This window comes from Muscardinus avellanarius, assembly GCF_963383645.1.
Source record: "Muscardinus avellanarius genome assembly, chromosome: 9".
Taxonomy (NCBI): Eukaryota; Metazoa; Chordata; class Mammalia; order Rodentia; family Gliridae; genus Muscardinus; species Muscardinus avellanarius.
The window spans coordinates 35,814,353-35,839,765 of record NC_137795.1 but is presented as its reverse complement, the minus strand read 5'-3'; the positions used below and the strand labels follow the sequence as shown (position 1 = coordinate 35,839,765).

The following is a 25,413-nucleotide window of genomic DNA, read 5'->3' as shown; positions in this document are numbered from 1 at the left end:
TTCTGGTGTAAGTGGTCCCATTTATAGCACAAACGTTAATATTTTTAATATATCTTAATGTGCAGCCACTGCACAAGTCAATCAACAAACACGGCAGTCTGGGCTTGAGAGGACCACAAGGTGAGCACAGTACTGTATGGGGCAAAAAGAAGGATAAGCCCTAATTTATGTCACTTAATATTTATTTTGTAAGGAATATTTTTATGTCTTAACCAAATCACTAAATTTACTTTTTATTTTGGTGGTACTAGGGCTCCTGGAAGCCCTTCTACCTCCGGGGTACACTCCCACGGGCTACACTCCCAGACCTATTTTTTTTTTTTTTACTTTTTTATGTGGAAACAGGGTCTCTTAAGCCAGTGAGGCTGGCTCCAAACCAGCGTGATCCTCCTGTCTCCGCCTCCCAAGAGCTGGGAATACAAGTGTGTGCCACCACGCCCAGCCAAATCATTAAATTTAAAAGATTGGTTTCCTTCAAAAATTATTTGGAACTTACAAATGTCAACATGACCAAAAATATAGATTAAATTGCTGTTAATATTAGTATATGATTCATCTAATAAAAATGTTTAATTTTATTAAGAGTCTAGAGAAATGGCCAAGTTTTTAGGCTCAGAGATTAGTGGTCTCAGAGCAACATGTCCAGGCTCTGGCACATCTTCTGAGCACTGAACAAGTCACTTAATTTTCTTTTTTGCAGTTTATTCTTTTGTTAAAAGTACTCTGACAGAAATTATCACTCTTTTTTTTAAGTCAGAGATGAAAATGTATAAAATGCACTTAAAATGCCATAGGACTCAGTAAATATAAATTGTTAATATGTCATAAAGTGACACATTTTAAAGCATAATAAAACAGGAAGGCTTGGTACTTTTTTGTCTTAATATAGTCAGAAATATTTTATTTCCCTATACTCAATTCTAGTGAAGAATATTACAGATTAAAGATCAGTGGCACTTCCCACTGAAACACAAGAAGAGAACATCATGTCATATATAAAACATCCTCTTTATATTTCAATTTTTTAGTGGAATTCAGTTTTACCCTTTACCCACAAGCACTGGCAAAAGCCATTAGAGTGATATTCTAATGTCCTGCCTGGTAGAGCTTTTGAGGCTTCGGCAGGTTGAAATATGCACTAAGGGTCATTAAAAACATGTTGGATGCTTGAGATCAAAGTTCTGTTTATGCTCATCCCAAGGAGTTCCAGCTCTGTGGTGCTCATGTATTTCTTTACAATTGACATATCCTATTTATCCTCATTCACATAAAATATTCATTCATCTCCTTTCTTTACAGTAATAATTGCATCTATCCTTTGTTACTTCCCAGTTTTCTCGATAATACTTAGTTAAAAAATAAAGTCACGATGATAATTTAAAGTGTCTACATTGCCATGATCTGGTTTAGTTTTAAATCTATGATTTGTATACCGTTTGCTTTTTGAAAAATCGGTTTAGATATCACTGCTATATATATGATCTATATATCACTGCCTCCACTCAAATTTCCTCTACTCAACCTCATTCACATTCTTCTTTGTTTTCTACTCCCTACTCCTTTAGTTTTGTCTTTCATATTATCTCCCTGTCCTTTTGCTTGCAGTCATTTTGTACACAATAGTACCACTAGGGTGGAACCATCAATGCCTACAGAATGACTTGTTTTCCCACTATATTACTATATTTCTAGAGAAAAAAAGGATTACTACTAATGAAACCTAGTGCTGATGAAACCCGATTTTTGTTGATTTACCACCTGTATGTTTGGTGTGTTTTTCTGGGCTTGTCTGTACCATGTGTTTAACTCGCAATAAGAACTTCACACAAGAGGACGTGTCTTCCTCGATGCTTTAAACAGCTCCAAAGCCGAGAGCTGGCATTGAGCATGAGTTTTAGAAGACGAGGTATCACCAACTTTATACTGAGATAATATACAGTTGCAGGAGTTTATGTATTATCAATATTTGTAAATTTGGAGAAGAAAAACTATATGCATACTGTGCAAATGCCTTTGCCCCAAAATTACATTTTGGAAGGCAGTCTAAGAAGTCTGAAGCTTTAAGAAAAAAAGGACAAAATCAAATTACCCATTAGTATAAAAAGAAGTAAGGACAAGTCTGTTTTAGTAATTGTTTTCCAAGTCACTTTCTAGGTTCTGTAAAAGATATTTCAAGCTAGAGAAGCATTTTCATGACAGATTAATATTTAATTAAGCTGAAAAGTCAACAGAAGAAAATTTAAAATGCAGACAAAATGTTCAAATTCTCATGTATTTTGTTCTAAAATCTTATAATATTTTTTAAATATCCAGATTTTTAAAATTTAAGTACTAGGAAAAAAGAAACATGGACAAGTCTGAGCTACCAAAAATTCAAATTATATATTTATTTGAAAAAAATGAAACAATTTAAAAATAAAAATGCACCGTAATTTTATTATATCTAAAAATATTCACCTAGAAATTGATCGTTTTTCTTATGTCATAAAAGTGCAAGCCTAGACAGTCTGTTAGTAGTCTCATCTTTTTATATCTGTGATGAGAAAGGTAATATTTATTTTTTCTATTCATGCATTTATTAAAGACAAAGATTATTTCAGTGTGTATGTGGGGTAGAAACAGGGAGTTGAATTCCGGAGCATTCTACTTCTGAAACACATTCCCAGTCCTACTTAATGTTTTATTTTGAAATAGGGTCTTGCCTAGTTACTAAGGCCTCTCACTAAGTTGCTGACACTGGCCTCAAACCACTCTTGTCTCAGTCTCTAAAGTCCTGGAATTACAGGTGTGTGCCACTGCGCTTGCTAATTTCAATAGATTTGATAGAAATACATATGATTTGCTTTATATAATCAGAGTTCTCTAACTTTATATTGTATAACACATGTACATATACTTTATGATAAAATTAAATAGTATAGATATCTTTATATGATCAGTGAGAAAAATCATTTGCATAATGATAATTATGTATTACAGTAAGATAATTGATTCTTCTTACTTTTAAGGTATATCATCTTATCATCTATCATTTAAAGAAAATATGATAATTGTTATATTATCATGTTTTATATATAATATATAATTTTATATAACATATAAAATTTTAGTAAACATAAGCAGAGGCCAAAGAACCTGATAATCAGCATTTATTTTTACTAATTATATGTCAAGAGTCTACCGTTTTCTCCATTTTAACTTATTCAAACCTGTGAGAAATATACTATTGTTACTTGTCTCTCAAAAATAAAAAAAGCCACATAATCAAGGATATCTTGGTAAATATTACACTGTGAATAAGAGGCATACAGCTCAGGTTGAAATCCAGGCAGTTTGGCTTCAGGATCCATTCTCTTACCCTATACTTATAGAATCTGTTTTTAGGAGATGGTTTAAATGTATCTTTCACTGTCTACATTTTGTTCACTTGAACTTAATTTTTCTGCTATTATTTTTATAAAGATGCTCTGAAATAGGAAACAAATTATATTTTATATAAACATTGTTGGGTCAATTCATATGGCAATCTTCCTAATCATACCAGAATGTCAAGAAATACCCTAAAAGTTGAAGTTAATATGAAAGAATCCCTTGGTTTCAAAAAAATAGGTTAGGAAACTAATAAAAGTCCAAAAATACATTTCTAATGAGTTGTACATTATAAATATATTATAATGTATATTTAAATGTTTTAGAATGAACACCCTTTTTAAAAAAATAAAATAGGGTTTGAGGTATTCAGTAGCCCAATTAGACTTAATATATTTCAAATGGACTTTTATATTTAATTTATAGTTTGGAAAAACTATCTGGCAATAATGACAAAGTTTTAGTAAAAAGGAAGCAACACACATATTTTTACTTTAATAACTTCACCAAAATAAAGGGATGGCACTCTTCTAAGTTAAAATAAGGTTCTAAACCAGTGTTATTATTTTTAAAAAAGATCATTAAATCATAGACATACAGAAAAAGACCATGTGAAGGCACAGAGGAACAATGACCAGTTATAATCCGAGGATAGAAGCTTCTAAAGAAATCAACACTGCAAACTTAAAGTATAAGAAAATAAATATCTATTTTTTTTTACATTTTTTTTTGGTGGTACTGGGTTCCTGGAAGCCCTTCTACCTCTGGGCTACACTCCCAGACCTATTTTATACTTTTTATTTGAAAACAGGGTCTCTTAAGCCAGTACGACTGGCTTCGAACCTGCGTGATCCTCCTGTGTCTGCCTCCCAAGCGTGGGGATTACAAGTGTGCACCACCACGCCTGGCCTATTCTTACTCTTTGAAGTAGAAAAATTTCCAAAAACATTGAATCAAGATAATCAATTGCACCACTCTGAAAAATGGTGTTGAAGATCCTCAGAAATGGTAATGAACTATCAAATGACCACATGACCCAGCTATACCCTCTTGTGGATATTTCCAAGAGAACTGAAACCAAGCTACTCTAGCAATGCATGTATTTCTATGTCTATAGTTACACAATTCACAATTACCAAACTATGGAACCAGCAGAGATGTCCATGAACAGATGAATGAATTACAAACTATGGGATATATGCACAATGGAATTCTACTCAATCATAAAGGAAAACAAAATTTTGGGGTGTGGTGGTGAATGCTTGTAATCCTACCATTCAAGAGGTGGAGACCAGAGGATCATGGTTCATGGACAGCCTCGGCTACTTAGAGAGGCCCTTCTCAACTCAGTGAGACCCTGTTTCAAAAAATAAAAAAGACTAAAAAATAGGGCCAGGGGTGTAGCTCGGAGGTACAATGCCTCTGGGTTCCATCCCTGGTATCACAGAAGAAAAGAACAAAATTATGTCATTTACAGGGAAATGGATGAGACTGGAAAATATTATAGAATATTATGCTAAGGGAGATTAGTCAGTCACAAAAAGTGAAAGGTCAGATGTTCTTCCTCATATACGGAAGCTATGAAGAAATTGGGACATAGGAAGGACTACAGACAAAGTAGGAGAAACTTTAATGGAATGAAAGAGGAGACATAACTGAAGGAGATAGGAAGGGGAAGGAAGACCTGAAAAGTGAAACAATTCAATGGACATGATGCACATACACAAATTATGGAAGCCAATCATGGTGCTGTGCACAGGAAAGAGAAAGCGGTTAGGGGATGGGTGGGAACTGGGGGAGGGCTCAATGAATATTGCGTATATTTATGCCTCTACCATCATGAAGTTCAGAAAGATGAATGATTACAGTGCACCAACAAAAAATAAATAAATGCGGCGGCGCACACCAGCCGGGGCCCGGGTCGTGGGACCCTGGGCCCCGGGCCAAACTGCGCGTAGCACGCCAGACCCCAGGAGAAACTGGGCCCAGTAAGACGCTGGGTTCTGGGCAGGGGTCGCGCGCGGGGCACGCCAGATGGGGCCTGGGTCGCGGGACCCTGGGCCCCAGGCCGAACTGCGAGTAGCACGCCAGACCCCTGGAGAAACCGGGCCCAGTAAGACGCTGGGTTCTGGGCGGAGGTCCCACGCGGGGCACGCCACTTGGGGCCCGGGTCGCGGGACTCTGGGCCCCGGCCGAACTGCGAGTAGCATGCCAGACCCCTGGAGAAACCGGGCCCAGAACAGAAAAAGATAAAGAAAAATATCGGAGAGGAGGTAAGAAAGCCGTTATGGATGCCAGGACACTGGATATGCAGACAAAACTTATCTAAATGCACTGGAACTTATGGAAAAATTCGCCGTGAAAGAGGACTGCTATTTCTCTATATTGTTAAGAATCTCAGACATCACCTGTAAGGAGAGAGTTTAGCGGAGACCAAGGAGAAATGCGGTGTTGAAAGAGTTCTCCGCGATGGTGGTGGAGACTTGTATTCAGGAGAAGCAGAAACCAGATCTTACCAACTTTATTTTTTTGGAGAAATTACACCAAATGTCGAATGCTACTATCACGCATGCTTAGGAACACTGGACAACATTCAGAGTGGAAAAAGAGCCTGGGAAGGATTTGAAACGGCGGAGGGAGTGGCAATGCCAGTGGCCAATACTCAGGGGAGGCAGAGATCTGATACATTACACCTGGAACCTTTGAAATAATAACCACAGAGACAGTGATCGGAACCTGCTGAGGGGTTAGGCGGGCACCGGGGCCAGTGGCCGATATCTTGCTGTGAGGCAAGAACACTACTGAGGCCTCCGTGGCCGGGATTGGAACCTGCCGAGGGGTTAGACCGATGCTGGGGCCAGCGAGGCTGGCATTGGAGCCTGCCATGAGGCAAGGCTTGTGCTGGGGCCTCCGAGGTCGGGTCCAGAACCTGCTGAGGGGTTAGGCCGGTGCTGGGGCCAGCGAGGCCGGCATCGGAGCCTGCCGTGAGGCAAGGCCGTTACTGGGGCCTCCGAGGCCAGGATAATAGCCTGCCGAGGGGTTAGGCCAGTGCTGGGGTCAGCGAGGCCGGCATCGGAGCCTGCTGTGAGGCAAGGCCAGTGCTGGGGCCTCCGAGGACGGGACCGGAGCCTGCTGAGGGGTTAGGCCGGTGCTGGGGCCAGCGAGGCCAGCATCAGAGCCTGCCATGAGGCAAGGCTGGTACTGGGGCCTCCGAGGCCAGGATAAGAGCCTGCCGAGGGGTTAGGCCGGTGCTGGGGCCAGCGAGGCCTGCATTGGAGCCTGCCGTGAGGCAAAGCCGATACTGAGGCCTCCTAGGCCAGGATAAGAGCCTGCTGAGGGGTTAGGCCGGTGCTGGAGCCAGTGAGGCCGGCATTGCAGCCTGCTGTGAGGCATGGCCGGTGCTGGGACCTCCGAGGCCAGTATCGGAGCCAGACAAGGGTTTAGGCCAGTGCTTGGGCCAGCGAGGCCGGCACCGGAGCCTGCCATGAGGCAAGGCTGGTATTGGGGCCTCCGAGGCTGGGAATGGAGCCTGCCGAGGGGTGAGGCCGATGCTGGGGCCAGCGAGGCCGGCATTGGAGCCTGCCATTAGGCAAGGCCGGTGCTGAGGCCTCCGAGGCCGGGATTGGAGCCTGCCTTGAGGCAAGGCCGGTACTGGGACCTCCGAGGCTGGGATAAGAGCCTGTCGAGGGGTTAGGCCAGTGCTGGGGCCAGCGAGGCCGGCATCGGAGCCTGCCGTGAGGCAAGGCCGGTACTGGGGCCTCCGAGGCCAGGATAACAACCTGCCAAAGGGCTAGACCGGTGCTGGGGCCAGCAAGGCAGGCATCGGAGCCTACCGTGAGGAGAGGCCAGCATCGCAGCCTGCCGTGAGACATGGCCAGTGCTGGGGCCTCCTAACCCGGGAACGGAACCTGCCGAGGGGTTAGGCCGGTGCTGGGGCCAAAGAGGCCGGCATTGGAATCCTGCCAAGGGGTTAGGCCAGTGCAGGGGCCAATGGCCAGCATCGGAGCCTGGCGTGAGGCAAGTTCACTCCTGCGGCCTCCAAGGCCGGGACCAAAGCCAGCTTAGGGGTTAGACCGGTTCAGGGGCCAGCGAGACCAGAACTGGGGCCTCCCATGAGGCAAGGCCGCTGCTTGAGCCAGCAAGGTCTGGATCAGTCCACTGAGTAGCCAGGCCACTACTGGGACCATCAAGTGTGGGATCGGTACTTGCAACGCAGCATGCACAGAGAAATATCGCAGAAAATATAAATCAAATGCTTCTCTTAATCAGCAATAACTAGGAGGAAAAGGGCAACAGGAAGAGGTTGAGCTATAGAAAGGGCCCTATAGTGAAGCAACTAATGTGACCAATCAGAGGGTATGTAATACTGGAGGACAGAGCCTCTTTAAAACGCAGGAGGTACATAAACAAATGTATCAAAGTAAATCACCAAAGAAGCATGGGATGGAGGGAGGGGGAGGGAATGGGATGGGGGCTGGAGGAGGGCTAATTGGATGATGTGTGCTTGTATATCCTCTCAAGTCTTGTACTCCAATGTGATTGATATATGACTACAATGCACCAATTTAAAAAATAAATTAATAAAAAAAAGAAAAAAAAAGAAAAATAAATAAATAAATAAATGCAAAAAAAATCTCATCCTAAATACCCTAATAGAGATGAGAAGAAACTAGTATCTTGGAAATCTGAAACATAGCCAAATAGCCAAAATGTTACGGATAGTAGACTCTATGGGGTCACCAGTGAGCCCTCCACTACAGTTCTCCCTCCTCCTCTTGTCCGTAAGGAACTTTCTTTGTTCAGAAGTTGATAAGAGATTGCTGAGCACTGTGGTGCACACCTATAATCCCAGTACTTAGAAAGGCAGCCTTCAGACAGGGGATCTGAAGTTTGAGGCCAGCCTCAGCAACTTAGTGAGAACCTCTGCAACATAGACACACCCTGTTTCAAGAGATAAAAATGAGGATTCTACCTGAAATACACAAAAAACACTGATAAGAGAATCCTCTTTCTTTTACAACCCCCACCTTTGATTTCACTATAGTTGGATTGAAATAAAACACTTAAATTTATCCACTTTGTGGCACATTACTATTTGATCCTCTTTTTATTTTCTGTAATAAGGGGTAATAAAACTGATATAACAGTCCTAAGTCTCACCCCACTCATTAATTTTAAGTAATCAGTATCCTTCTTCTGAATAGGCAACCTATACACTCAAAAATTCAGAACATTTTAAAATTTATTTTTTATTTTTATTGGTGTATTGTAGTCGTAATGGGGTACAAGATGGTAGAGTCATATATTCACACATCTTTTACTTAGCCCTTCCCTAATTCCCACCCCATTCCCTCCCCCTTCCTTCCTTATTGGCTTAGTGATTGATTTTGATGTTTGTGAATATACATCATGTACATTAGGGAACTGTTCTCTTCCCCCATCCCATCCCCTTCAGTTAGGTCTTCTTATTTGCTCATCTATAGTTTCTCCTTCTTCATCTAGAGTTCCTCCTATGACCCTTTTTCTCCCTAGCTTCCACATATTAGGGAGAGCATCCTATTTCTTACTTTCTGTGACCAATTAATCTCACTTCCATAATGTTCTCCAGTTCCACCCATTTTTCTGCAAATGATGTAATTTTGTTCTTCTTATGGCTGAGTGAAAATTCATTGTATGCATATTCCATAGTTTTGTGTACATATCCATTCATCTGTTGATGGACATCTTTCTTTTATAACCCATATCCCAAATATTAACAAAACCATGTTATTAGCCTCTAAATATATACAGAATCAGACTAATTTCTACCATGTCTATTGTTAGCATAATAATCTATTAATCTTTAAATTGGATTATGTACTACAAAAAAACCAAGGGTTATTCAACAAAATTATAGTTTTCACAAAATAAATCTCTATGTTGGTAGCTTCCTTATGTGAATGTTCTTAATGCTGATAATCTAAAAATTCTGTATATATAGTGTTATATTTTCATTTTACAAAAGAAACAGGCAGTCATGTACTGAGTGAAGTGCATTTACCTGAGGTGTGAAAACATCTAAGTTGTCAAACAAATGGTTATAATTAAATATTGATTTGGAAATCTCCTATAAAAAACATCCCTTCTTTCACCCTGTACAAAGTCACCTCAAAATGAATTAAAATCCAAAGAATAAGACCACAAACTTTGCAACTGCTAGAAAAACAAAACATGAGAAATACTTCAACTCATTGGCAAAATCAAAGACTTTTTTATTAGGATCCCTCAAACTCATGAAATAAGATCAAGAATCAATAAATGAGATGGCATCAAATTAAAAAATTATGCACAGCAAAGGAAACAACAGAGTGAAGAGGTAACCTACAAAACAGGAGAAATTTACCAGGCTTCGTGGCATATGCCTACAATACCAATATTGAGAGTCTGAGACAAGAGGACCACAGGTTTGAGGTGATGTCTACAACTAAGCAAAATCTTGTTTTAGAATAAAAAATGCAAAGTGCTCAGAGGCAGAATGTCCCATATTCCATCCCCAGTACGTGTACACACACACACACACACACACACACACACACACACACAGGATAAAATGGGAGAAAATCTTTGCCAGCTACTCTTCTATCAAATGATTAATATCCAGGAAAAAAAGGAACTAAAACACCCTCAATGCTAAAACAAATAAAACAATGGGCAAATGAACTTAACTGAACAGACATATAAGTAGCCATGGATTATGTGAAAAAAATGTTCAACAACTTTAGCCATCTGGGAAATGCAAATACAAACTACACAAATATTACTTCTTACTCTGGTTAAAATAGTAAACATCAAACACACACACACACACACACACACACACACACACACACACACACACACACACACTAAATGCTGTTGAGGATGTGAGAAAAAGATTACCCTTATACACTCTCAATGGGACTGTATATGGGTACAGCCACTATGGAAATCAGTGTGGAAGTTCCTGAAAAAGTTAAAATTAGAACTGACATGTGATCCAGCTATACCACTCCTTTGTATTTATCCAAAAAATTTAAGTCAGTATATTTAAGAGATATATGCATACCCATTTTTATCACAGTACAATTCTTAAAAGCCAACTTATAAAATCTGTCTAGATTTCCATGGAGTTTTACTCAGACATAAAGAATGAAATTATGTCATTTATAGGAAAATGGATGGAACTTTAGACCATAATGTCGAGTGAAATATGACAGACTCAAGAGAGAAAAGAATCTTATGATTCTATTGTATGTGGAAGTTAGAGGAAATAGAAAAGATGCCATAAAAGTAGACGGCATGTCATTTGGGAAAAGGAAGAGGATGATTAGAGGGAGAAGAAGAATATAGGAAAGTTATTGGATAAAAGAAACATCAAATTATAGTTTTCTTTATATACAAATATACAAAAACGAAACCTTCTATTCTATAAAAATAATTTACAGCAATTATAAAATTAACAAAATTACCTCAAAATCAATCCTCCCAATGTTTGATGTTTTAAATGCATTTCTAAAGCTAATTGTTCATGAAGTTTATATATTATATTTGAAATAAATTTTAAGTAAAATTAAATTGGTTTAAACAAATAAGAAATATATGTACTTCATATGTACATACGTATATGAGAAATATTCCTTCATGAAAGTGCACATTTGTGACAGGTAGATTGTAAATTCCTTTTCTATAGCAAATTTATACAAAATTTCAAATCCACAGAACCACAATAATGATCTAAAATCACAGCTCTCATCGTGTCTTCTCAATTCTTAACAATAATTTACCCAGTCTTCCATAATCAGTGCACGGTGCACCTTGCCCCACTTTTTTTCTAGACAAAGGTATAGTTTATTTATTTATTTATTTATTTATTTATGTTTTAACATATTGAAATGGCATACATTCAGACTGTGCTTGGTGCCCTCTACCCCCTCACTTTCCCTCCACCCCTAACAATGAGTGTCCAGGTTAACCATACTATATTTATATTTTTACACAAATTTGGATGTAGCTCCCTCATTAATCAACCTCAGCCTTCTTCCTTTCCTATATTTCCATTCTAGCTTTGGTGAAGTTTCCCCTCCATTGTCTGGAGTACCTCTGGTATCCCCAATACTCTCTAGTTTGGGCATATTAGAGAAAATATAAGTCTCTTCTCTTTCTGTGCTTAGCTGATCTCACTTAACATAATGTTCTCCAGGTCTTTCCATCTTCTTGCAAATGACATGAATTTGTTCTTCTTAATAGCTGAGTAGAATTCCATTGTGTGCATTTTCCATAATTTTACAATCTATTCATCTGTTGATAGAGATCTAGGTTGATTCCATATGTTGGCTATTACGAATTGTGCTGCTATGAACATGGGTATGCATATGTTACTGTAGTTCTCTGATTTCAACCCATTTGGACAAATACCCAGGAAAGGTATAGCGGGTCATATGGTGGAGCTATTCCCAGTTTTCTAAGGAATCTCCACACTGATCTCCATAATGGCTGAACACCAACAGCGTACTTGCTCCAGTTTGACACTGTATTTCTTTTACAACATTACTCTATTCTTACTTGGCTCTGAGCACAATGATCTCTGTATTTCCTCAGATGAGTCAATTGTATTTATGCCTTAGAGCTTTTCCACTTTCTATTCCTTTACCTGGGAATTCCTTTCCATGGAATCACAGAGCTCACTCTCTCAAAAAAGCATTAGCTGTACTCAAAGTCACCTTATGCAAGAAGCATTCCTGCCAGACGTGGTGGCGCATGCTTGTAATCCCCGTGCTTGGGAGGCGGAAACAGGAGGATTGTGCAGGTTTGAAGCCAGCCTCTCTGGCTTAAGAGACCCTGTTTCCAAATAAAAATATAAAAAATAGGTCTGGGAGTGTAGACCGGAGGTAGAAGGGCTCCCAGGAACCCCAGTACCACACACACACAAAGAGAAGCATTCTGTATCACTCTGTACAAAATTATAATTACCATACTATGCTAGTACTCTTTATTTTCATTAACCTGGTTTACTAATCTCTGCATACATCATCTGACATAGCAGGAAGCCTCACAAGACTGTTAGTGTTGAGGAGCCTCTAGCTATCCCAAATGCTGGGAATATGAATTTTAAATAGAACCCCATTTAGTTTTAAGAATTCTACTTCAAAATATTCAGAAATTTGGAAATTCCAAAATTAATGAGAGTGAGTTGATAAAGTTTCTTTCATTAATTTTACTAATGTCATCATCTTTATATTTCCCCTATCAATGTAATTCTTGACCTCTATGATCCGCAGCTGAACAATCAGTGAGTTTGTCATTAAGCAAGCTGTGTCAAGTGCCTGGTATAAGAGTGGTATAACAAAGGTTGTCTTACACATCTGTGTGAAAATATAATGCATGATTGTAGAGATATATGAATAAAGTTTATAACAATAGGAGGAAATCTCTAAGTTACTGGTGACTCAGAATTTTCATTGCTGTTTTCTCTCAGCACTTCACACAACAGTCTTTCCCACTGTGCTATTTAATGTGGAAACATTAAATTAATTCAGTCATAGTTGTTACTGTCTAGTTCCAAAGTTAAATGTGCTCTTGAAGCAATCATCATTTCAGATGTCTGACTGAAGCCTTGGAATTCCCATCAACTTGTGTGGTGGCCTAGAGAGAGTACAGGCTAGCAGTGTGGACTTGACTTTGCCTAGCCCACACAGCGGCCAGCAAGCTCACATCCTGTGCAGCCACGACTCTGTAAGATGTGACCAGGCAAAAGACTTTGCACACGATACATGCATGGGAGTGTCCATGTTGAAGTGGGGAGGCACCATTTTGACCAGACCCCAAAAATGGGACAGTCCAAGAAAAAAGCTGCTGAATGGTGACTCTATGTGTGTTCTCACTGGGGATCTCACTACCCAAAACTTCCCTGCAACCACAGCTAGTCCACAATAGGGCCCCTGAACTTGCTTACTGGGTACTCATCACTAGTTCCTACTAACAAACATGGCACTGGTGTTCACTATTTTACTCTGAGTTAATTTCAGTTAGAGGGCTCATCCCATATCTACTGATGTACTGTAAACATTTTTCCACATGACTTAGGCATATATATATGTATATATATATATATATATATATATATATACAAACATATATACATATATATATTTAAGTTGTGTGGAAATATTAAATATATGTGCTTAATATATATTTAATGTTATAATATAATATATTAAATATATAATATTTAATATATAAATATATATATTTAAGTCATGTGGAAAATACGTGTGTGTGCGTGTGTGTGTGTGTGTGTGTGTATGTGTGTGTATGCTGAAATACTGTCATTATTTCCCCTCAAAGATCTCTATTTGAGGGAACTAAGAGAAGGTGAGGAATCATGGGAAAAGACAAGAAAAATGATAGTAACTCAGACAAATACAGAGTGGACTTCACCCTCAGTGATACAATAAGAATAAGACCATTTGTTTTGTTAAAATAAAGAATGAGGCCTAATATATAGCTATAATCTGCTATCTTAAAAAACACAGGCAGACTGGCCTGGTGGCTCATGCTTGTAATCCCAGTGCCTGGGAGGCTGAGACAGGACAATTGCACAGGTTCAAAGCCAGCCTTAGCTACTTAATGAGGCTATCAACAACTTAGTGAAACTCTGTTTCCAAATAAAATATAAAAAAAAGGTATGGGAGTATAGCTTGGAGGTAGAAAAGCTGCTGGGTTCCACTCCAGTAACACACACACACACACACACACACACACACACACGCAACTGGATATAAGTAATCTATTATTCAATGCAGACCACAATCCTGGCTCCATCCATCATATGATAAAATAATTTCTATTCAATATATATGTTTCCTTTCTTTGTTTAAGCAAGGATGAAAATAAAAACAATATAAATTCAACTGTAATTAAAAGTCAGAAAAAATATATAATGTGAAATTGAAGTCATATACTGGGTCTCACATAATTATACCACATTAAAGTTGTGAAAATGAATGTTATGACTAAATTACTCAGAAATTGTGGTCACTTGCTTTGTTTAGATAAGGAAATGAGTAGAAAAGAATTAAGTACATTGCTTGTCATGTAAAAGAATTAGAGCTGGAGAGGATTTTATAGATTATGTACTATAAACATCTTACAGATAAAGGTCTGAAGCAAATGGTTTAATAGTCTAAATTTATAATCAAATCCTCAGAAAAGAATAGTACAGAAATAGTTGAGTAAAATCTAACTTAATTAAGTTATAACAGGGGGAAGTTGCCTATATCAGGGCCCAATCAGATAAATTAGTCACAATCAATCACATAAATTTAGAAGAGCCTTCCTCCAACCCCACTGAGTACATACATACCACTCTTAAATCTAAGATTTGGACATGTCTGAAGAGGTGGGACTACCATCAGAACTCCTCTAGTAAAAGAAAATTTCTGTAATGTGTAAGGTCTCTGAGGGTGTGAACTGCAGTCTTTTCTTTTGCTCCCTGGGTGGGAGAACATTTTGGCAGAGGGAGTCAGCCATGATGGATCCATGAAGTGAACAGGACCAAGTTCCTTAGATACTAATCTGCTAAGTGCCTGCCTCTGGTCTTATAGCATCTCTCTGTCCCCTTAAATTGTCAGTCTAACATCAATTCATCTGGTAAAGAAGAAAAGATTATGGAGTTTAGCACTGATAACACAAGAAAAGAGAAGAATTTGGAGAAAAGAAAAAACAAAATATAATTGACATTCTGGAACTTTCTCCATTCTTAAATATAGAAACTGATAGTGATACAGCTTAGTGATACAGTTAGGTGATACAGCTTAGTGATACAGTTTAGGCTTACAGTCACAAATAATAATTTCTGGGAAAATTATAATACTGGGAATTGAATATAGGGGCATCCTACCTCTGAGCTATACCCCTAGTCCATTTTTTATTTTGAAACAGTGTCTCGCTAAGTTGCTGAAGATATTGTTTAAGTTTCTGAGGTTGGCCTCAAACCTGAAATTCTCTTGTCTCAGTCTCCCAAGTACTCGATTAGACTGTGCACCAGTATCCCTAACTACAAATCATAATTCCTAGATTTCTACTTCTCAATTTTGTTACCTACTACACAGACAACCTGACTTTATTCACCAAGAATTAATAGTGCTGGTATTATTAACTTTTTATTGAAGGTTTTATAGACAAAATATATAAATATAATGTTTACAACTAGCTCAATGAACTTTACCAAATATATACACACATGTAACCTGGCAGGTATTGTAATCCCAGTACTTGGAAGGCTAAGACAGGAGGATAGCAAGCTTGTGGTCAGCCTCACATACACACAATTACCATCACCCAAGGCAAGGTATCTATTACCAACACTCTGGAGGACCTGTTTTCTTCCAAAGCAGTAATTATTCATCCTTTACGTGTTCCCTTAAAAATAATAACTTTTTCAATTAACATGTTTAGTATTACTAGTAGGAAGTACAAAGACAAATCTTGAAGCTTTATATAATGAAGGAAAAGCTACTTCCATCTTAAGGTCTATTTAAATGTACCATTTACTTCTTTCTGAAGTCATCAAAGCAATCTATAGAAATTATTGTTCTATCCTTACTTTGTGTAAGATGTCAATAAAATTAACAATATATTTTATTTCAGAAGAAAATGAATAAAATATAAGGAACATGTACATCTTCCTCAAAAAGTCCTCTGCTTTCTCACAGAGCTCAATGTTTTTAGAATGAACTCTTTGCCACTAATTCCAACCTGTCCCCTAAATATGAGAAAATGCTACAAGCACACAGTGCAAAGGACAACAACCCAAACCAAATCATTGCTACAGATTCAACTAACACAATAATTTTTTCCAAAATGATCACAAAGCAATGATTTGTTATTGAAAAATTAACTTAAATACAGATAAAAATTCAAGTGTATAAATACAGTTTCTTCAGAATCCATGGCATTTAACATTCTATCATGTATAGAATATTCTTTAATCACTTCATTTAAAGTACTTAAAAGAAAGTTACACATTAATTAAAAAATACATGGATAGTTATATTTTTAAAATGACATTTGGTTTCTAGAACTGTTGAAATGTTTTCAGTTGAGTAAGATTGACCAATTATTTATTTTGGTCTCAGTAATCCCAGAAGCTCACAAAATTTTACATTATAAGACTTTTATTTCTTTGAATTTCCAGGTTTCTAAAAAATCTATTTTAATAATTTTTATTATTATTTGCATGTAAAAAATTAAAATCAACTACTATCATATTGAAGGCTGATACAATGAACTTTATAATTTATTTTTCCTACTTGCTCTCCATTACAAATCAAAAGCCTTTGAACTTATGATTAGGCTCCATAGCCTGAAGGTTGTGAATGTTTTTCCAGAAGGTTTGCAATTTTTTTTATTGTCTGCCTCCTTAACTGGATTCAGTTCAAAATATTCTAATGGGAAGCATACTTTAAATAGCCTTGATTCCACATTTTTAGTATGTTATTTTATTTTATTGCTCTTCCCTAAAAGCACTTACAATCAACATATTTTTTAAAGTTTTATATTTGATAATATTTTGTTGGTTCTTAGTTTCCTTTTATAAAGGTCTTTCAAAGATTAAGCAAATTTGCAGGTTTTTTCCAAAGACATCTGCATGGGACAGTGCACTATTAGGATGTTTCTGAAATTAAATAATATAATGTAAAGTCTTTCTGCAGTATTCATTTGTTGCATAGAAAGTGAGGAAGATTGCCAATGGGTTTGTTTTATGAAGAAAACTACTGCTTTCCAATAAAATACAAATAGTTCACTACAAGGACCATATTTTAGTCTTAGTCCTGTTTGGTTGGGGAGTATTCTTTTGCAGTTTATATTCAAGAAGAAAATGATGTCAGGAGCCAACCTAATATTTTCAAAGACAAAGATTATTTAATATAAAATTAAAACCTTTTTCTACCTTATATATTTATTTCACATCGTTTCAATGAATTAATCCTCCTTATAGTTTTATTCAATGCACATGCTTAAAATGATGAGCAAAAATAATGTCCTATTTACAGTTTAGCAGCCTGAAAGCCTAACACTGGGCCACATTCCTCCTATTTCCTTGTCTTTCTTTGGGAAGCACATTTGGTTGCACGTACTCCTACACAAACACTCGGTTATCCTCCCTGATCTCGGATTTCTTCCTTCCATCTCCCACCTATTTTTATTATTATTATTATTCCAGGTTGCTTCCTCTTCCTTCCTTCCTCCCCACCCACTTGACCCACCCACCCACTGGAGTCCTGAATTCTGCACTTTAGTAGCTTTTCAAAGTTAGTACTTTTCCGCACTTGTTTTTATAACTATTTTGGCATGTGTGATATCTCCTCAGAGACTGTTGGCTCACCTTAGCTTCGCAGTCATTCTTAACCCCACATATTCCTATCAAAGTTCAGACCCAGACCCATTTCCCACTTTTTTCATTTCCCTTTCCAAATCAAAACAGATTTTTTTGGGGGGTAAGGTACACCAAAGAATTCTTAAAAGAAAATTCAGTGAACCAGTGTGGTAAGGGGAATCTGAAATTAAGTAAGAAATTTTGCAAAATCATGGTGACATTGAAATATATTTGGTCAGCGCCTGTCTGATTGCATTTTCATTTCATTTCATGTGGAAACACTGTCAAGAAATTGAATCAAGCTTACAATGACAGAATTTCAAGCTGTAACAGAGCTCTTCCAAATGACCTCTGATAATGGTGACAATTTTAACACTGTATATATGATTGCTGGTAGCTTCTACAAAGCATATCATAATAAGAATAATGGACACTTCCGGGAAGATGGCGACCGAGAAAAGCGGGGCTTAAGAGCCCCGCTAACAACAAATCTCCATTACCACAAAATCAGCGCCTTTCATAGCCAGAAAACACCATCACCAGTGAAACAAAAAATCACCAGGCTCCAGAGAGAAAGCGGACTGAGAACAGAGCCACAGAGGAGATAACCAGCCTCATGCCCGAGGACGCGGCAGACGCGGCAGCAGCGCCTACTGCCAGCGGCACCGGCAAATTCACGGGACAGCTACAGCAAGCTGAGGTGAGCCACTGTGGAACAGCCAGGTGGGATTTCTCCGCGCAGAGAGCATCTAAAGCTCCCAGTGGCCGAGCTCAGCACATGCTGCAGGGATTCAGAGTGGAAATCAAAACCAAGAAGAAAAACACCAGCCCCACAGCTGAGGGCGTAGCAGCGGCGCCATATTGCCACCGGCGGCAGCAGCAGAGAATTCACCGAATCCAGTACAGCTACATCTGCGTACTCAAGAACAGTGAGTCAAATTGCGGGCCACAGAGGAGAAATCCCAGTATTGTACTCCCTGGGACTTGACCCAATGGGGGAGGGGCGGTGGCAGAGATATCACACCATAGGAGAACGTGCAACCTGGCACCCCCCACAGTCTAAAGCAGCCTCTATCGACTCTCTGGGTTGGAGACTCTGTGATAAAACCCAGTAAAGGAGTAGTGGGGTCTGAGATACTACTGACTCGAGATCCAGAACACCTTAAGTGAAGTCATAGTGACCCAAGGGAAGAACCCAGAGAAGGCACAAACTTCTGAAATCATGGGAAAGAGGAATAATACTGGAGCAATAAATGCCCACAACCCCACAACATCAGAACCCGATAAAACAGAAAATCAGAGATTTCTAGAAGATCAAATCAGGAAAATAACTGTAGAAATAATAGAGGTGCTTCGAAAAGAACTCAGAGAGAGCCAAAAAGAGATAAAGGATGCAATTAATGAAGTAAAGGCCTCAATTCAAAGCACAAACAACCGATTAGAACACATGGAGAACAGAATCTCACTCTTAGAAGATGAGCAAACCAAAAATAAACGCATAGTTTCTAATCTAGAAAAAAATATCCGACAGCAGGAATCTGATATTGAACAAATATGGGCCCATTTTAAAAGAGCTAACCTAAGAATAATTGGAATAGAGGAGGGAAAAGAAAGTGAAACCAAAGGGATCAACAATCTCTTCAAGGAAGTAATAGAAGAAAATTTTCCAGACATAGAGCAAGAGGCCGATACACAGGTCCAGGAAACTTATAGAACTCCCTTTAGACAGGATCAGAGAAGAGGATCCCCACGCCACATAATTGTCAAAATGACCAATGTGGAAGCCAAGCAGAGAATCTTAAAGGCAACAAAAACAAAGGGCCAAGTGACATTCAGAGGCAAACCAATTAGAATCACTCCAGACTTCCCAAACCAAGTCATGAGAGCCAGAAGGGCTTGGAGTAACATATTCCAAACTCTGAAAGAAAACAACTTCCAGCCAAAAATTTCCTACCCAGCAAAACTTTCTATCAAATTAGATGGAGAAATAAGAAGCTTCCATGACAAACAGAAACTGAAGGAATTTATGTCTTCAAAACCAGCACTAGAGAAAATACTCAAAGAGATTAACTACAAAGAAGAAATAGGTAACACACTCCAGAACTAGAGAAACAAGATTTTCCATCCAACAGACAACTAAGATTGGTTATCTGTGGAGATTCATTATTTATGTTAGTCTTTTACCTATCTCTAAAGGGTATTGTTTGCCTTTATTGTTGTTAATTTCTAGGATTTCTAGTTGGAATATTAATATACCTTCAGAAATAGCATTTGGAAATATTTTATCCCATTCTATTAGTAACTGTTAACTCTGTTTACATTGTCTTTGGATATACAATATTTTTTTTTATTTTTTAGGGAGTTTGTATACTCCTCTGTTGCCTGTGCCATTGAAATCATAACCAAGAAATCACTGCCAATTTCAATGTTGTGAGGTTTAATGACCCAGATTTTCTCCTAAAAGTTTATAGTCTTAAGATTTATATTTAGGTCAATTATCTATTTTGAGTTAATATTTGTATATGGGATTAGGTAAGGGTCCAATTTTATTCTTTTCCATGTAATTATTATTTTTAACAATATTTAGTTAAAAGATTAATATTTCCACCACCAAATGTTCGTGGGAACCTTGTCAAAAATAACTTGACAATATAGGGAAGAATTTAGCTCTAGGCTTTTATTTAACTCCAATGGTTTATATATCTGCCTTTAGAACAGTACTACACTGTTTCAATTATTGTAGCTTTATATGGTTTGAAATCAGAAAATATATATCTCCTAGCTTTGTTCTTTTTCAAGATCATTTTGGGTTCCTAGAGTCCATATTCCATATTAGGATAGATTTTTTTCTGAAAAATAAATATATAAATATATGATAGTTTCACCTAAAAAATAGAAAAAAAGTTTTTCTCTGGTAAGAAAGAAAGCAAAAAGAAATATTGAAATGTTATCTTTAAGTCATCAAAAGCTTGGTATCAGACAAATGAAACTGTTATGTGAGATTATCATTTTTAATTTTAGATAAATTGCCATAATACTAGATGTCAACTACTAAGCCAAGCATGGGAGGGAGGGATAGGGAGAGAATGGGGTGGGGATTGGGTGGGGGCTGACTGGGAAAAGTGTGCATGTATGTCTACAAAAGTATGTATCCTACTATGATGTATGAATACAGTGCACCAATAAAAAATAAATAAATAAATTTAAAAAAAAATTAAGAAAAAAAAAAGAATAATGGAAGGCAATTCATTCAAAGGTAATGTCATAACCACCGTTGTATGTGTAGGTATTGGTGGAGATTAAATGTCATTCTACCTTTGAGCTATACCCCCAGAACTTTTTTTTCTTTTTTTTCTTTTTGCAGTACTGGGGATTGAACCCAGCATCATTCTACCTTTGAGCTATACCCTATGCCCTTTTTTTTATTCTTTATTTTGAAACAGGGTCTCACTGAGTTGCAAAGGCCTCACTAAGTAGCTGAAGCTGCCCACAAACCCAGATCCTCCTGTCCCAGGCTCCCTTATGCTGGGATTACAAGCCTGTGCCACCATGCCTGGATTTATCTTTTGTTTTGAAACAGGGTCTTGCTAAGTTGCTGAGGATCTAGTTTAATTGCTGAGGGTGGCCCCAAAACTGTATATTTAATGTCTCAGCCTCCCAAGAATTGGGAGTACATGCATGAGCCACCATTTCTGGCTCATAATTATCACTTTCTAAACTCTTGAAAAAATTAAAGTCATTAGGAAAATGTACACATAATAATATCACATACTGTTTTGAAAAAAAATGTTTCAACTTTTGAAGGAAGTCTTTATTTAAATTTCACGGCAAGGCCTAGTCTGGAGCCAGCAAGACCAGGCCCAGAGCCTGCCATGCAGCAAGCCTGAGTCTGGAGCCAGCGTGGCAGGGCCTTTGAGCCTGCTGTGGGGCGAGGCTGGGTCTGGAGTCAGCGAAGCCGGGCCTGGAACCTGTTGGGAGGTAAGGCTTGGACCTGGGCCTGCTCCACAGTGAAGGTTCCTGCAACTGTGTGGCCAGGAAGCACTAGAAGCTGCACCGCCTCGCCTCACTCTCAGCAGATTCCTAGATCCAAGTGATCTCTATTAAAAAGAAAATTGGTTGTGAGTGGATCTTCTTGTCAAATTTACTCACCTTCTGGCTGGCTAGGATTTCAGTAAGTGGGAATAAGTGTGAAAATTAAAAGAAGGACTTCCAAGGAAGAAAGAAACTGTAATTGATCAGATGTGGGAAAATAGAACCTCTAATACATTGTTGGTGGGATTGCAAGTTGGTGCAACCACTTTGGAAAACAGTATGAAATATCCCCAGAAGAAGGAAAATGATCTTACCATATGATCCAGCAATACAACCTCTGGGTATCTACCAGAAAGAATAAAACCCAAAATACCAAACTAATGCATGAGCAACCATATTCACAGCTGCACGGTTCACCATTGCCAAGCTGTGGAACCAGCCAAGATGTCCTTCAACAGATGAATGGATTTCAAAACTATGGGATGTGTATACAATGTAATTTTGCCCAGGCATAAGGGAGAACAAACTTATGGCATTTATAGTGAAATGTCACAAAAAATAAGAAATCAGATGCTTTTCCTAATGTGTGAAAACTAGGGAGAAATGGGTAACAGGAGGAACTCTATATGAAGAAGGGATACTTTAGAGGAACAATTAAGGTGACCTATCTGAGGGGATGGGAGAGGAAAGAAGGAAACTCTTTAATGCACATTATGTACTTAAACATTCAAAGTTAATCAGGAAACCAAACATGGGAAGGAAGGAGGAGGAGGGAAGGGGTTAGGGATTGGGTAGGGGCTGATTGTGTGATATATACATGTGTATTTCCACAATTTTTTATCCCATGAAGATGTATGGCTACAATGCAGCAATAAAAATTTATTTAAAAATAAATTTAATCAAAAATATTATTATTAATCTTTGTTTTGTAAAATATACTATTTTATTTATTTAATTATTCATTCCATAAATTTTTACCACATGCCTCCTACTTGCCAATCATATTCATCAAAAATTAACAAAATGTCTAATTTGCAACTTACCATGGGCCATGCAATGAAACCAGTAGTAGCAAAAGTCAATTCCTAAGAAGGTTATATACCAAGTCCATTGAGAATGCCAAAGAAAATTAAGTTCTCTCAGATATAAACGTAAGTGGCCACTTCAATGCTCTTGAAAAATAGATTAGAAAATAAAATTCACAAGCAATAATTATACCACATTTTCCATATACAATTATGCTAAAACACTTTATAAAACACTTCAAAATTAGCATATTTATAAGTAACAGTGCATCCTTTTCACCATTGTACTTTGCTCTTTCCTGTACTTTAATGCCTTTTACAGGATTAATATCCATGATGTCAAAGTGATAAGTGATTCTCCCAGTTCCTTTTTTTTTTTTTTATGGGCACCACTGTACCAGTTGTTTGCACTCAAAATTTCATGAAATTTGGAAGACATTCCTTTTTTGTGTCTCTTAAAATACTTCTCATGGAATGCACATGAAATAAATATGACAAAACTACAATCCACTTTCTATGATTGCCATTTCCAAATTTTAAAGATGAAAATGGTATGTATGCTTCATAAAGGAACTATAAAAGATAGAAACATATATATAGTATTTTTCTCATGGGCCTGCAAATTGCTGCTGCCTTCAAATATGTTTATTCATAAAATTTGCTTTTGGATTAAGATTACTTCTTTCACATTCTATTCTTGCTTCTCTCCTGCCTTCTTCCTGCTTCCTTTCTCTTTTCCATCTTTATAATTTTTTTAGCATCATATATTTGATTCTCACAGCCTTTCAGTATTTCATTTAAAAAATATAAACTAGAACTTTGAAGATGTTAGAGAAAATTTTCCCCTAAAAATAATGCATGAAAGCCTAATTAAAATAATTGTTTTTAAAAAGCAGAAACTAAGCCGGGCGTGGTGGCGCACGCTTGTAATCTCCTTGTCTGGCAGGCAGAGACAGGAGGATCACGCTGGTTCGAAGCCAGCCCTGCTGGCTTAAGAGACACTGTTTCCAAAAATAAAAAATATATAAAATAGTTCTAGGAATGTAGCCCGGAGGTAGAAGGGCTTCCAGAAACCCCAGTACCACCAAAAAAAAAAAAAGAATAAATAAAAATTTAAAAACCCAGAAACTAGAATATATCTTGCCCACCTATTCTATCAAATTCTTATTTCAATAACTTTCATAATTTTATAAATTATTTTTCTTTTAAACTTTCTGTGGTCAAGTTTAAAATAGGATTCAATGTAACCATGTATCACTTTTATAAACTTGAGTGAGTTGATTTTTTCTTCTATATTTATTATTAGAATGTAAAACGAATTGATCATTCTACCTAATTAAGATTTAGTTATAAGCCACCAAGTTTGGTATTTAAAAATTGAGAAAATTTTTAAATATAATTTCGGATGAAAGTTAAATGAAGTAGCTCAGATAACTATATTATTAAAATTTCTCATTCTAATACTATGTTCCTTTCTAGAGGCAGTTTTATGAATTACCATATGACTGAGTTATTTGGAGAATTGGCTTTTGACTTTGTGCTTGAATTTACTAATGAATGACTTTAATCATAATTTAATCTTTAAAATAACCTCATATATTTTTAATGCCTTGTTATTTAATTTATAAAATAAAATACAGATATTTAATATTAGCATAAATATACATAATTCACAAAATGCCAAGAAGAGGACAACATATCACAACATCTTAAAACTCAATTTTTAATTTGGAATTACATGGATGGGAGTTTTTCTTCATAATACAAGGCTTAACACAACAGAATTGCTCACTGTAGACCCTTACCACAATTTGAACCTGATTCCTGCATGCTCTGGAGACACCAGAATCCCCTACTTGTGTGGCTCTGAGCTTTGCATGGAACTTTTACTGACATAGTCTTCCTGAGGACAGACATCCACAGGTGTGCAGATGCCTATACTTAACAAGGTACTCGAGGGTTGCTGATGGGGTAAGAAAGCTTGACAAGGAGTCCAGGACATCCATATATGTGTATGAGTTTCCATGGGGCAAGACAGGCTGTCAGCCAGGGGCTGCCACATTGTTTCAGAACTGTGAGGAATCTAAGGACTGGAAATTTAATACCTGCCTTGCAGATTTTTATCAAGAATATCTGTCAAGGTAGGGGTAGAAGTTTTAATGTAAAGATGGTTAGCTTGATTAATAACTTACATGTTTAGGCCAACTTCTCAACAATAGCTACCATTTGTTTTTGGGCAGGACAATCCTTTGTTGTAGGAAGCTGTCTGTGAAATTGGAGTATTTTTCCCTATTGTCTACCCATACAAGATTCATATTATAGGCCACAAAAGGGCAAATAATGTTATATGGTTCAATCTAATATTTTCTTTATAACAGGAATTTTTTTTTTTTTTGGTGGTACAGGGGTTCCTGGAAGCCCTTCTACTTCCGGGCTACACTCCCAGACCTATTTTTATACTTTCTTATTTGGAAACAGGGTCTCTTAAGCCAGCGCGTCTGGCTTCGAACCTATGCAATCCTCCTGTCTCCCCCATCCAAGCGCGGGGATTACAATTGTGCACCACCACGCCGGGCATAACAGGGATTCTTA

The 25,413-nt window shown here is 37.7% G+C and overlaps 1 protein-coding gene across 1 annotated transcript in view; it reads right to left on the bottom strand.

Annotated features, from left to right (window-relative positions):
- AGMO (alkylglycerol monooxygenase) overlaps positions 1-25,413 on the bottom strand; it is a gene marked incomplete at both ends in the record, with an annotated part of 213,673 nt that overhangs the window by 172,729 nt on the left and 15,531 nt on the right. Inside the window, 1 exon segment of the mRNA XM_080701179.1 lies at positions 22,840-22,934. Within this exon segment, the coding sequence (XP_080557305.1) occupies positions 22,840-22,934 (95 nt within the window).